General features: G+C 39.4%; 2 protein-coding genes across 2 annotated transcripts; one reads left to right on the top strand and one right to left on the bottom strand.

The window, feature by feature from the left end:
• Positions 1 to 183: 183 nt before the first annotated feature.
• On the top strand, positions 184 to 5,689 carry LOC117448424 (protein FAM180A-like). Its single transcript, XM_034085716.2, has 3 exons — positions 184 to 444; positions 4,489 to 4,586; positions 4,676 to 5,689. The coding sequence occupies exons 1-3, from the start codon at positions 366 to 368 to the stop codon at positions 5,003 to 5,005; spliced, it is 507 nt and encodes a 168-aa protein (XP_033941607.1). The 5' UTR covers positions 184 to 365; the 3' UTR covers positions 5,006 to 5,689.
• Positions 5,690 to 5,710: 21 nt separating this feature from the next.
• On the bottom strand, positions 5,711 to 14,241 carry slc23a4 (solute carrier family 23 member 4). The gene is made up of 12 exons (XM_034085715.2): positions 14,194 to 14,241; positions 13,314 to 13,454; positions 12,431 to 12,588; positions 9,660 to 9,819; positions 8,514 to 8,695; positions 8,183 to 8,303; positions 7,689 to 7,845; positions 7,302 to 7,555; positions 6,843 to 7,007; positions 6,621 to 6,729; positions 6,425 to 6,520; positions 5,711 to 5,988 (listed from the first exon to the last, which is right to left on the bottom strand). Exons 1-12 carry the CDS (start codon positions 14,239 to 14,241, stop codon positions 5,720 to 5,722), a joined length of 1,860 nt encoding a protein of 619 aa, XP_033941606.1. The 3' UTR covers positions 5,711 to 5,719.
• Positions 14,242 to 14,474: the final 233 nt, after the last annotated feature.

Genomic DNA, 14,474 nt, shown 5'->3' with positions numbered 1-14,474 from the left:
ACATGTCATTAATGTTCACCTGTAAACGCTGAGAGCAGAAGGTTTTAAAAGTGTGTCTGTGACCCTGATGACAACCAGCTGAAAGCTTTAAAAGAGAGTCTCAGCTTATGAAGAGCAGAGAGGGAAAGAGAGAGAGGGAGGGTGAGATCAGATGTGGATGGAAAGGGGAGCAGAGCAGCCCTGAGGACAGACGGAGGGAGTGAACAGGAGGATGGAGAAGGTGTAGAGTCTGATGTGAGGCTGCAGATTCACGGTGAAGAGAAGAGGAGAAATGCAACAGGCAGAGACGCAGTGCTAGGGGAAGTGAATAGCCCAGGTCAGCTCCAGTTATATGCAAGTAAGGTCGTGAAAGTGATCAGGCCAACATGCTGCCCTGGAAGATGGTCATTGTTGGTATTTTCTACAGCTGCATCCGAACATGTGTCTCACGAAGTCGGACTAAAGGTAAGAATTGAACTCAGCATTTTGATAAAAAATTGCAAACTTGTTTTTGTGGAAGATGTTTTTGTATCTACATGTTTCTTTACAGAGCAAAGAGAACATTTAGCAGCACTGTAAGTTGATTGTGAGAATTCAATTGTGGAGTAATCCAAATAAAGTGATAACTGAGTCTGTGATGCAGGAGAATGTATGACAACATAGGATTTTGTAATTTTTCTGTGTTCTCTTTTTAGATGTTTCAATACATTTTACATTTTAAAGCCCCAACCGTTTTTATAGAGAAGGTATGTCTGACTGTGTTCATTGTTCCTTGGTTTTGCTGAACTTTAATATTAAACCCGAAACAGAGAGATCGTCATCTTTTTATTTAGTTTCCGAACTTTGAGGTTTCCCAAATTATTGTACAAGCAAACATACTTTACGAAGAGTAAGGATATTACTTTGTGTATTGGACAGACATCAGCAAAGCAAAACTGCTTTGTATTGAGGAGCCTATCCTCTGTTTCAATAAGAACTCAATAAGAATCTAAAACAGCAGAGCTACAAATAAATACCGGAGAAAATAATAACAATATTGTGGAGGTTAAATATTAGTTTTTGAAGTTGTCACTACAATTGTACTTTTTCTCTCATCCAGCTACTAGGTTCATATGTCATCTGCACCTGTTTCTAATATGAAAACAAAGAGAGGGTCCAAAAGTGAGATGATATGAGAGAGGAAACTCATATTCCTCAAGTGAATGAAAAGCATATTGAGATATCCAGACCAAGTCTGCTCAGGGAATTATTTTTGTCATAAAGAGTAAGATATTTTTGTGATTAGATTGTATAAGAATCATAAGATATTGATCCTATCACTTATTGAAAAAAACACTCCTGATCGTAGAATTTTCCAGTTTTGGCTGTGGACACTTCTATTGACAGGAAGTGAAATTCAAAAAATGAAATCCAAGCAACAGTGAGAAACACGTCATACACACATCGTAAACAGGCTGGAATCACCAGGTCATATTTGGACCTTTTAAAGGGAACCTATTATGCAAAATCCACTTTTTCATGTCTTTTATACATACATGTGTGTCTCCTGTGTGGAAAGAGATTCTGGAAGTTTCAGGAAAAAAGATTCGCACACTTTTTATCCTGATCCATTTATATAAAAACTACAGATTTTGGCAACTTTATGATGTCATAACTATTTTCTGACTTGTGTAACCATTAGCCAACAGCCAACCAAGGTAACACCCGCCACCTTATCACCTGAATCTCCTCCTAGAGCACCATTGTGTTCTTTTTAACCAAATATCTCTCAGAGGGGCGTGGGGAGGGGCTCCTTATTTTCATCTAATCTAAAGTAACAGACAGAGAATCAGCACTTTTGAAACAGGGCTGAAACAGAGGGGTTTATGGGATGCTGCAATGATCTGTTTGGTATTTCAGCCAAACACTTCAGAGAAATGTTTTGTACATATCTGAGACCTGTAATAGGCGCATTCACCCTGCGGTACTTTTCCCACAAAGGTTCATGCGAACTTAGTTCATGATCGCGTTCACACCAAAAAGAGCCGGTACTAAAATTAGTTCATGTGAACCTTTTTACCCCCTCGAAAGTCCCTGCTAGAGAGCAGGGACTTTCGAGCGGCTATTTTGTGAGAAAAGAGCTATATTTCTGATTGGCTGGGCGAATTGCAAACCACGCCCCGTAAAACTCCCAAAAAGTTTTGTGAAGCCGCCATTTTATTATCCTCGCATTATTAGCATTAGCATTAGCCCAGCGCAGAAACGCAGAGAGACTAATTTATGGCAACACAAAATATAACATGGGAGCGGTGGAGATGAGGAGGTGTTGGCGTTCTGGCGATTTACTCGGAAGGCTTCAGTAGAAGCTGCTGGGAGTCCCAGCAGTTCATGCGAACTAAAGAGTTCGCATGAACTAAGTTCGCATGAACCTTTGTGGGAAAAGCACCGCAGTGTGAATGCGCCTAATGATGAAAAACAGTATAATAGGGTACCTTTAATACTGAGTTCAGCTTGTGAACATAAAATACCCTGTGTGCAGTTTACTGAGTGATGTGTGGATACGTTTCCCAAACAATTACCTCTTACTGCCAACTGGATCACAAGCATGTGAGTTTGACTGGAACCATGTGATTTAAACACAGAGAGCTCATGGTCTTCATTATGTTTAACTTTTTGCAAATACCATTTAAAAGTCCAGCATAAAGGCAATGAATGACGTGTGTGAAGTTGCTAATCCAATTTGTCCAACACACAGCAATGCCTTTCAATTAGCACAATTTGGATTCCTTAAACGTTAGTTGAAGATGTTGGATATTTTCTTTGTCAAATATAGCAAGTATTTTTGTTTGTATGTTTTAGCGTAATTTGAAGGACTCAAATAAATGATTATCCTAAAAATCAATGCATACCTTTACTGGTTATATTGAACTTAGATCTGTGAATCATTATCTAAAAATAAGAAGTAAACCTTGTGTGGAAAATGTGATAATGCAGCTGCCTAAAATTAACTTGTTGCACTTGTTGAGCCTAACATAAACAAGGACACGGCCAAGAGTGAAAGGGTTGGCAGTTGGGTAATTGACTCTGGCTAAGACATTTAATGGATTACTTAAGTAACTTCCAAAAACCTCTCTCCTGTTTATTTTCTCGTTTTAAAAAGAATAAACACTCTATGAGCAGGTCACTATCTTTACTTCTGCATGTTGGCAGGTTGAATGATATCAACACAGAACAGTTGAGTCACAGTCCCTTTAGCACTGGTCTGAATACCTGCATGAAAGGGTAGCGTTCTGTCTGTCTGCATTTATATCTTTATGACTTCCTTTCATTTTTCCCTCCATCTGTTCTCCTTTTATCAACCCATAATTGTAACCTGAAGCCTATGCTCTATTTGAAATGTTAACTGCATGAGGTCCAGATTTTACACGCATTAATAAAACCAGCAAGCAAAGAATGTTGGAGATACTGGACAGTAAGTGAAAACAGTCTAAATATCTCCCTGGTCTGATTTCTTTCTGTCTTTCCCCAATCTCCTTACCTTGATGAATGGTATTGTCAATTGGTCGGTGGTTCCGCCACTTTGATATGGGTGTGTATTCAACAATTATTGTTGACATTCATGTTCCCCCAGAGGATCAACCCCTCTGACTTTGGTGATTCCTTGACATTTCCTATAACATTACCAGGTCAATTGATCGTTTTTTACCAACATTTGTTTAGACCAACACAAAACATGGGGTAACGTCACATGCACCACATCAACTTTTTGAATATATATTATGGTACTCACATTCATGGTCCCAATGGAATTACTTCTAATGACTTTCAAAATTCCATTGTTAAATTATCTGAAGTCCACCGTAGGTTCTCTTAGTATAAATGACTACAATGAATGGGTGAGGAGGTAAGAACAAGAGTTTTCAGTTGGTTGTATCTGCAACCTGACCACTACATGTAGGTGCCAATAAATCCATACCACTGTTTCCTTTGGAGCTCTGTTTCTGTATAGTTAGTTTTTCAAGTGATGTGACTGCAGAGTATATAGTATTCAAGTCATGGTTAATTTTTCCTCTTGCTCCAATCCTGAACAAGTAAAGGAAAAGGTATTTGCCTGTGATCTTTCTTGAAACCCTGCTTTCCCATGCTGTGTAAATTAGGCTGAAATGCTGACCCATATACACTGCATGCCAAAATCATCTGGAGCCTGTTGTATGATCTGTGTGTTACTCCGCCTTTGATTCCTCTGCTGGCTTTGAAGTCTCGTCTCCTGCAGATAGAAGTCATCTGTAAGGTCAGAGGCCGTAGTTTGAAATGCATATTCTATATTAACTGCAGTTTGTCCTGGTGAGGGCAAGATACACCTGGAAACTGCTTGTCACAGGAATGTCCAACTAACACGTTCTAGAAGCCTTTTAAGTAAATCATCCCCAAAAAAAGCATAAAGTGAAACCTGAATGAAAGGCTTTGCTAAAGAAACTGTCCCTGCTTATCTACCAATCTCATTCTCAGTCTTTTTCTCTTTTCAAACAGCACTATTCCCAGCTTCACGCAGAATAAAGCGAGGGTTGGAAAGTCTGGTGAACCCCAACTTCCACAATTCCTTTGATGATGTTCATTTATTATTTGAGGTGAGATGACTACATCCCGAAATGTAATTTTAAAGTGCAAAAGCATTGACTAAACCTCAAGGATTGTCACTGATCATTTCTTCTTCTAGATCCTGCTGGCAGGCACACATTTTGAGGCCAGTGGAGCGTTTTCGGTGCAAGATGCTGAGCTTGCTTCCCTCCGCAAGACAAGAAATATGGTAGTCATATGTGAGGAGATCATTCCCAGGAAGCTAACAGATGTATTTAGGCTCATCTCTGGCCTTTCAAATCACATTGGTCACCTACATCAGGACGATTTTGAACGCACCCTGTTGACCTTGGTGTACACCGCCCAGGGGATGGCTAATTCCAGTACTGAACACCAACAAGGCTTATGGGCCGATTCTTTTGTTAGTTTGTACAAAGCAATCAAGCAGGATCTGACAGTGACAAACTGAACAGATAATGGTTTTGCTACACAATGGTTCAATTCATGTTAAATAAATATCCATGGAGATCAGTGGATATGCCTGGTATGTGCTTTGGAACTATCTTGTGTCCTAGCAGGAGACTGAGAGAGAAACCTGTAAAAAACTGGTTGGTGGTAAGATAATGATACAATTAAGTAAATAATAATTAATTTACTGTCACAGAAAAGTTAATTAAAACATGATGTATATACAGATGAATTAAAATGCTGAAAGCAATACAATGGATCTACTTACATTCATATGTATTTTCAGTGTTTGTTCACTAACACCTGGCTGTGAGTGCATTCTAAGACTGAGAAGACCATAGACATTGAAACAAGAAATCATTGTTTACACTCCAGTGGTATGCTCTGTGAGTACACATGACTGTACAGAACATGTCTTCAAGATGATATATATGTTATCCAGTGTATAATATCATAACTTTTTAACACGAACAATTAATAAAGATATCTAATAAAACTAACCTCATGTACCTAAGTTCCTCCCTAAAGAAAGTCCACATAGTATCCAATTTCATGCAATTGCCATTCGCAAATGTCACTTCAAAGCTCATGTGGAATTCCACTACGTTGTCACAGTACAGTGTCTTTAACAAAGGTCAGGATGTCCAAACTGAGCTGCCTCTGATGGTTTTCTGGAAAAAAATCCATAAAATGCATGCTGAAGTGAGTACAGGACTCACACGGCAACTCCAATAATAATCTGTGAAGGCTCTGCATGTCCAAGTGGCTGCTTAGGCTCCAGGGCATTAGTATGTGCTCCACTTCCATCCAGGGAGTCTGGCTCACTCGGAGGGCAGAAGGGTATGTACCGGATCCAGGAGGAAGAAGACAAGTAAGAGCTGATGCCAAAGGGAAGGTTGTAGACCTCTCCACTCTCCAGTGTGTTGCTGGATTCATCCTCGTGAGCCTTGTTCCACGCCAGGATGCCTCGTTCATGCTTTGATCCTGTTGGACACGTGTTAAATGTGTTAAACCCTTCTATCACGGTCTACTGAAGGAATGAGATTGCTGACTTGTGTTATTCTCTGACATAGCTTGGTTGTATTCTAATAAAGCTTGGAAATGCTTTGCGTTTAAACTTACGGTAAAAACAGTAATTTTAGAACAATTTTAGAACTCAGATTCAGTCTCAAATTCTATTCCTAAAACTACTGAACACAATGGCTTCAGGCCGTAAGTATATAAAATAAAGATGTTTATTGACGCTTATTTGTTTAATCTCTTTAAACTATAAAAAAGCCATATTTTAACGGTGAATGTCTCCCTGTTTTGAGCCTGTTTTAAATCTAACCCAAGCTATTTGATAATCATGTCTCCAGACATCAATAACTTACTGGGTTATTCCTGGGTTTAATAATGTAATAAAATGTAACAAAAGTACCTGGAATTGTGTTGTCCAGCATGAAGCCAAAGAAACCTCCAACAAACATGCTGGTTGTCAGAAGAACCTGCAAGACCTGGTCGAGTTCAACAACACCTAAACACAATACAATGGAAATTGTTTGAGTAAAACCATATTATGATGCTTTTTCTGAAAAATGCAGATTGAATAATGACATGTTATTAAATTAATGTACCTGTAGCAATAGCTGTGGGGTTCTTGAATATCCAGTTAGGAATGACCAGACCCGAGAACATGGAGAATCCAAAAATGAAGATGTTTCGAGAAGAATTCATATCTGCATACTGAAAATATGTAAAAAAAAAAAAAAAACATTACAGGAATGTATTGTCATGCAATATCTAGGACAATGTATGTACAATAGAACATTGCCACCATGATGTTTTAGAATGAGTACCTGCAGATTAGAAACTCCTGCTGCAGAGATGACACCAAACATAACCATGAACATCCCTCCTACCACAGGGGATGGGATCGTAGTGAATATGGCGCCCACTTTACCAAACACACCCATGACAACCATCAGGACTCCACTGGCTACAATAACCATGCGACTGCCAACCTGCAAAAGAAATAGATAGATATAAACGTCTTCTCTTGAAACCGTCAACTGTTACATATGTATACGTTTGACTGCTTGTTTGTCAGCAGGATTACAGACACACTTCTGGCCCTAAAGTATTGTTGAGATATGTGTTGGTAGTCTGTTGCATTGGCCACCAAAACTCTGTGGGACAGATAAAGAAATGATTTCAACTTTGGTTAAAATTGGAAAACAAGGCATTTGGCTTTGGCCTTCTAGACAAGTGAGCCATTTGCTTTAAAGAACTTCCAGAAATACTCATTATGGTCTTACCTTTGTAATACCAAGTGCTCCAACATTCTCGCTGTATGAAGTGGTTCCATTTCCTGTACCCCAGGCTCCAGCCAAAAGACAGCCCAGTCCCTCAATGCCAATACCCCTGTTGATGGCATGTTTAGGGGGAGGTGGCGCCCCAGAGAGCCTGGCACATGCGTGGTAGTCCCCTACAGACTCTATCATGGAGGAAATCACACCGGCCAAGATGCCAATGACCCCCGCCAGACTCACAGTCGGCATCCCCCACTGACCTATGTTTGGATTCAAACATAAGGAAATAGAGATCAACACAATGTGTTAAGAGCCTGCAACCCTTTCATTTTCCAGTAACTTTTAATTAACAAAAAGTAACCATGCAATAGTTGGCTATATGGTGGCTTTTACCTGGGTACGGAAAACGAAACCAGGGAGCTTGGCTGATAACATCTCCCTTTAGATCAGTGCGGGCCAGGTAGCCATATTGACTTGGTTCACTAGGAAGCGCATTGTAGGTTGTTAAAATGTAGCAGATGAGCCAAGACAAAGTGATTCCAAGAAGAACCTGAGGACACAATAAAAAAAAGATAAGATCTAAAGACTAAACTAACAGTTTTCTTCATATATCTCTTTCGACTCCACCTCGAGCGATAGAATTACTAACAAAGAACTGCTAACAGAGTACTTATATACTAATAAAGGACTGACTTATCTATAGCCAGTTGAGTAGCACTTGAAATACTTGGCTCTATGAAACCTGATGTACTTATATGATTCTGTTTTCTTCAAGGTTGTGTCTTCCTGGTCGAACGCACTTATTGTAAGTCGCTTTGGATAAAAGCGTCAGCTAAATGCAATGTAATGTAATGTAATATATCTCAATGAACGTGTTTGATACCTACAGGGAGAATCTGAAAGACGTAGACATTGGACGTGTGCAGTTTTTTCTCCTTGCTGTACGTAGGGAATGGCACAGGTATGTGACGGAGGTACTGTGAGAACAGAATGATCAGTGCTATGGTCCTGTGTGAGACAAGAACAAAAACATTAGTATTTAACATTGTTTAATAATACAGAACTAACTTTACTAAACTGACAAGATATACCTTAAATGCAAGATAATCAGAACAGTAATTAGAAAAAATATATAGAATTGCAGATCACATAGATCACTTATTACTTTTACTGTAGCAGAAAGACCCTTTTTTAATGTATTTCTTTAATTGTACCTACATAGTAGAGATGCCCCAGTGGTTGCCAGCACTGGTACCAGCTGAGTCAAACAGGGACAGTCCAATGAGAGAGATGGTGGGAGCGATGGTCAGAGGTCCAATGAAGCGCATGAAGAGGCCGATGAGGCCGGAGAAACCTACAAACACCTGGAACAGTGAGCCCACCATAATGGACCCCTGCAGCTGCGGACAGACAACATCAGCATTTTGCATGGATCAAGGGTTGGAGCTGGCATTATATTACTGTTAAACAGAATTTGAACAAAGACTTGTGCTTGGGGGTTTTGTCCAAACAATGAGCATTTGTCCCAGCACAGCCAACATTAACTGATACAACAAATTATTTATTCCACACATCATTTCATTTCCACAGGACAGTCCTTAAAATAATGCCTTATTATTAACTATGTTCTTAACGTTTCACTTTCACACAGAAAAGTTAAAATGACTATATTATAATATTTGTCTATTGCTGGTCATTCCAAAAGCTATTTTGAGAGATACTTAACCTTATAACTTCAACTAAAAGTCTGAACAATTATATGCAGCAACATCTGAGTGAGTTCTCATATCTAATCATATTTAAATGTTAGGCAATGTAGACCCAATGGGATTGCGACATAATTTAATAGGGTTACAAGATGGGTGTAGAGAAAAACAGTAACACATTTAGGACCAGGAAGTTGTTCTAAGATCATCACCTGTATTAATAATATATTCTTTCTTTGAATGTTTTTTATCTTGGTATATACAGTAAGTCTCTGATGGGGGATTTTTGACTGGTAATGGGGGAGGAAAAACTCATGGACTGCTTCCAACGCCCACAGTGCCTGGAGCATATTGGATAGTCTGTTGAGGTGCTAGCTGTTCAATCCAGACAAAACTGTAAACACAAATAAAGCGTAATTTGCATTTATTAATCAGACCATTCACAGTGGTTATACCAAAAACAATTGCTTAGTGTCACCTTAAGTTATATGAAAGATGTTTTCTTTATCTGGTTTAGAGCTGTTGAATTAAGTTCTTACAGTATATCGCTATCTGTGAACTCGGTTTGCTTATTTTGCGAGTGTTTTCATAGTTCAGCAAAAGAAAAGATAACAACAAAGTGAAACAAAGTGAGTTGTGTTTATGATGGTTCACTTACTGCTCTCATTCGAGTCTGCCATACTTCAGTGAATTCTGTGGAGGAGGTGTTGACCAGGCTGGCATTTTGGGTCCAAGCAGGGCACTGCCACTCCGGCATGGACAGCATTGCCATGGACGGTGCCAGCAATGTGAAGGTCCCACCTTGAAGTATGGGCAATCTGGAAATGGCAGAGATTCAAAGACATCAGGATGAATGAAACCACAAGTAGCCAGACAGATCTATTGTGTTTTAGGCATCATTAGCTATCATCATGTCAGATGGTGCCCAAAATAGCTTGGAATAAATCAAGATAAAGGAAAAACCGAATTGTGGGGTGATTTTTGTGCAGTTGACATATGAAATGAATAAATAATATATCAGGCAGTTTAAAATATATATATACTGTGTAGGTACATAAATAAGGGAATATTGGTTTATTATTATTTTTATTTTGTTACACTTTCTTGATTGGGTAGCGTTATTGATTATGTATGTTAAAGATGAATATCGTTGTTTAGTTCTTGGAACGCGCCCTGGAGTGTGTGAATAATTTAGTATGAATGACTATTGAATAGGAGTTTGTCAAGGTACCATGCATGTTAGCATGTTAGTTTATATTGCTTATTAAAAGTATGTTGTATATGTTTACATATTTACATTTTATTTATTTCTTAAATAACTTGTATTTATTGTTTTTAAATGTTGAAATCAACTTCATTCAATTCAATTCAGAATAGTCTGTATGTTCCAGTTTCTTTTACTGATCAAATGGCTGATTCTCACAGTCGGTCACAGTTAGCACGCATAACATGTTTAACTCATGGGAATATTTAAGAAACACAGCTAGCAAATATTGTTTGATTTGAGTTTCATCTTGAGGGACATAAATAATTAGCTTCTCTAGGAACTTTTAAACATACTGCTTCCTTTCTTCACAGCCGACCTCCAGATATTTGGGAAAGACAAGAAAGCATCAGTGGTTCTAAACCAGAAGAATGTGGATTTAGCAAGAGCTAGATTCCAAACATAATAAGATGGAAATTCCTGCCCTAATCTTACTGCGACACCGATATTCAGCCAGTCTGCACAAACATAATGAAAGTCAGAGCATCGGAACCGGTTGAAGTTTGTCGTTCTCCAAAACAAACTCTGCAGCATGCAACAGAGGAGAAGTCCAGCTCCTACTGCATTCAATTGTATTAAATGTACAATTTATTTTGTATTGCATTGTATTTTATCAGAAAATATAACTTTGTAGTATTGTTTGGTACCTAAATATAAATGCTGTGGCATGATTACACTATTAAGTAACATTTATTGTACAAAAAGGGTATTTTAATATGTAAGGCTGTGTTTGGTCATGTGTGTGTGTGTCTGCATGGGTGTATCTGTCTGTTCACAGATTATTTTACATAATGCTTGACACATTAGCCTGATATTTATTGTGCTCATTATCACTGTATGCTCAAAGACCTTAAGTGTTTTGCATTAATTTACCATTTTTTAAAATACGTATTCTTTGAACTGTTTATTGGTGGTCAGGGCCTGCGAGTGACCAACAATTCTTTCAGAGGCAAAAGGCATTATTGGAAACAGGCTAGACTAAAAACACACCTTACCTAGTCTCTTGCAGGCCACTTTTAGGCCTGTGTTGTGGATGAAAATGTATAAAGTTAAATTTGGTCTGAGTTCAAACTGGAGAATCAGTGGATTTATTCCATACATTTGGCAGGATACGAGATGAATAAATCAATGTTTTGCTACATCTTGATTGTAAGTAAACTATGATGGACAATTCACCAGGGGCGTTTCCTCGACCTGGAAACATTCGGGGCTTAGCCCACAGTGTTGACGCCAGAGATTTCCTTTTGGGGGTGCTGTGGGGTAGCTTGACGTTTCATAGAGGGTGCTCAAACACGTAGGGTTTCCCATTAAGGTACCGGGCTACAGTGGAATGTTCTACTGCAGCATTCCACACACACACACACACACATACACACACACACACACACACACACACACACACACACATACACACACACACACACACACACACACACACAGTGTACCCGCGACTGCTACAATGAAGGCTCGATAATCAGCTCACAGCATATAGGTGTAAGCAGAAGTAAAGCGGGTGGACATAACATCCTCTAGGGTGGTCCTCACCTCCTCAAGGGGGGTCCGGGGGCATGCTCCCCCGGGAAGATTTGTTTTAAAATATTGAAGTCAAAAGCATCAATCTGGTGCACTTTGAGAGCAAAATGAAAAGATCTATGGATACATAGGCCAGGCGACGCCACTGCAATTCACTCTTCTTTGTTTAGGAGAGGAAGTCACTTTTGGCAGGGATCTACATTCTACTGAGGGTACTTTTCCATTTCATTTTTTACTTATGTTTTCACACCTAAAAATACCTTACCATTTGTAAGGATCTTAAGGTAAAGCTGTACTTTCTCTCTGGTAATCCCTTAAATAAAAGCTGTGCCCAATTACAGAGTAAAGTATTGTGTTGTTAGGGCTTCACACTCACTTCAGCAGGCCTGCAGTTTAACAGAGGTTAAGAAGGAAGGATTGTTCTGCTGGTTTAATAAAAAGGAGCAGCATGACTAATTCCACTTTAATGCACCGTGCTGCACTGCTGGATTTAAAACATGGACCAACAAAGCATGGAAAAGAGCAGTGAACTGAAAAATTCAGCCAGTGATACATGTTAAAGAGAAATGTAAATGGTAATCATCAGAATAAATAAACATTGCTCTTTAACTTGTGTTAATTGACTGCCTTACCTGATGCCGAAGGTAACTTGCAGCAGAGTGCAAACACCGGAGACGAAGAAGATGGTGCTGATGAGGTGGCTCTGTGTGATGCCATCAAACTGCAGACACAACCCCTGAGACAGGATTAACGGAATGGCGATGATTCCTCCAAACGCCGTCAAACAGTGCTGAGGGAACATAGACAGAGAAAAAGATAAGCTACATTTATGTTTGAAGTACAGAGGGAGGAATTAACAAAATGTTGTGTGACACCTTGCCTTGCCTTGCCTTGCCTTGCCTTGCCTTGCCTTGCCTTGCCTTGCCTTGCCTTGCCTTGCCTTGCCTTGCCTTGCCTTGCCTTGCCTTGCCTTGCCTTGTCTTGCCTTGCCTTGCCTTGCCTTGCCTTGCCTTGCCTTGCCTTGCCTTGCCTTGCCTTGCCATTTATGTATGTGCATAGTACAAATTATCAATTGCTTCTAAACCAACCAAGCTATTTGAGTCAGTATTGGCCTGATATCGGTAACAGTTCATCCCTATAAGTAACACGTCTCTGGGGTACACTTGGAAGGACCCGTGATTTATGCCGTGAAAGAGATAATAGCAGTTAAAATAGAAAGGAAAAAGTTTAAATGGAGCAATAAAACTGAGTCAGGTCTTCAGAGGAAACACTCACTGATCTTAGCCGTTAAATACATACAACCAATTCTCACTGACTTTACCATCCCAACTGTATCTGAAGCAAATTTCACAATCAGACATACATAAATAAAACCAAGTCTAACCAACCGTGAAGGTAGCGTCCAACGGAAGCTCTCATGTTTGCATTGTAACAACACAAGCTACGCTACATAGGCTTTTAGGCAGGAAATGGCGGAAGAGACTCATTGTCAAACATCACCCTTTGCTGACGTACCTGGATGCCGAGGATGATGCACAGGTACCAGGGAGGCACATCTGTTACGCAGTATACTAGCTTGTTGTTGTCTGACTCCATGGACATGTCCAATTCTTCTCCATGTTGTGTGTCCGGTAGATCACAAAAGCGCCCTTCACGCTTTAATTTGACGGATAGAGACACAGATGAAGGGTGAATTAGAGATATATATGAAATCATGGAAATCTGTAACTTTGACAAACATGAAAACAATATTACAACAAAGATGCTTTAATAGTCACATAACTATAGGACACTCATAGACTTATAATTCCCAGTAAGGGAATGTGGTTAGCTCATGACTTGCACTACAAATTGATGTTCCTTCTTTCATCCAAGATAAAGTAGGATTATAAAACAACACGCTAGAGTCAGATGAGCTATTTTGTATTTATTTTTAAAAAAGTGTAATCGCTCAAGATTGAGACTCAACACTACTGTTTGTCTAACTAAACAGTATGTCACTTATCTCTTCAATAATGTGATTTTAAGTATGGAGGCGCAAGAATGTAAACAAGTACATTCACATGTCTCCATGACGCTACTTTGCTAGCTGCTCTTTCTGTTGTTAATTATTAACTGATCCAAAAAAAAGTAGTTTCTAATGTGGCATTAAACATCACAACACCTGGATTATCCAGTTCAGTGATAAGAGGAGAGATACATATCTAGTTGTTACTTGCTGATGTGTTCACATTCACTCATATAAAAGGAAAAAAACCTAACCTTGATCTGAGCCTATACGTTAATAATGTTACACTATTGTAGAAAAGCACACATTTAAGAACTTTAAAAGTGTGTTGCATTTAAAGAAATGTTTCTATAGGATATAACTAAATGAAATGTAAGTAATACTCACTGCAAATGCATAGTTGTCAAGACCATTACTGTTCTTTTCTGGAGCCATGTCAGCTTCAGCCCTATAGGCTCAGGTGGTGGTCCTCTGGGGCCGAAATCAAAACAGAAAAATGAAATAACATTAGCGAGAGGGGAGGGAGCTCATCAAGAGAGGACGGGGGAGTCTAAAAGGGGAGTGCTGGGAGGCGGGAGGAGGCGGGAGGGGTTGGCAGTTTGCTATGAAGGAGCAGAGTTCAGACATAAGACTGCTGCGCTTGTTGACTGAAATGACTCCCACCAGCA

Source organism: Pseudochaenichthys georgianus, chromosome 6 (genome assembly GCF_902827115.2).
Source record: "Pseudochaenichthys georgianus chromosome 6, fPseGeo1.2, whole genome shotgun sequence".
In the NCBI taxonomy this organism is placed as follows: domain Eukaryota; kingdom Metazoa; phylum Chordata; class Actinopteri; order Perciformes; family Channichthyidae; genus Pseudochaenichthys; species Pseudochaenichthys georgianus.
This window is presented reverse-complemented; position numbering and strand designations above follow the sequence as displayed.

What these genes read in the sequence shown, in the direction of transcription:
- LOC117448424 (XM_034085716.2), top strand. Translation starts at nt 366, where the DNA reads ATGCTGCCCTGGAAGATGGTCATTGTTGGTATTTTCTACAGCTGCATC. An exon ending in CTCACGAAGTCGGACTAAAG is followed by an intron (nt 445 to 4,488) that starts GTAAGAATTGAA and finishes CTTTTCAAACAG; the next exon opens with CACTATTCCCAGCTTCACGC. An exon ending in ATGTTCATTTATTATTTGAG is followed by an intron (nt 4,587 to 4,675) that starts GTGAGATGACTA and finishes TTCTTCTTCTAG; the next exon opens with ATCCTGCTGGCAGGCACACA.
- slc23a4 (XM_034085715.2), bottom strand. Translation starts at nt 14,241, where the DNA reads ATGGCTCCAGAAAAGAACAGTAATGGTCTTGACAACTATGCATTTGCA. An exon ending in ACGTCTTTCAGATTCTCCCT is followed by an intron (nt 7,846 to 8,182) that starts GTAGGTATCAAA and finishes TTGTGTCCTCAG; the next exon opens with GTTCTTCTTGGAATCACTTT. An exon ending in GTTTCGTTTTCCGTACCCAG is followed by an intron (nt 7,556 to 7,688) that starts GTAAAAGCCACC and finishes ATCCAAACATAG; the next exon opens with GTCAGTGGGGGATGCCGACT.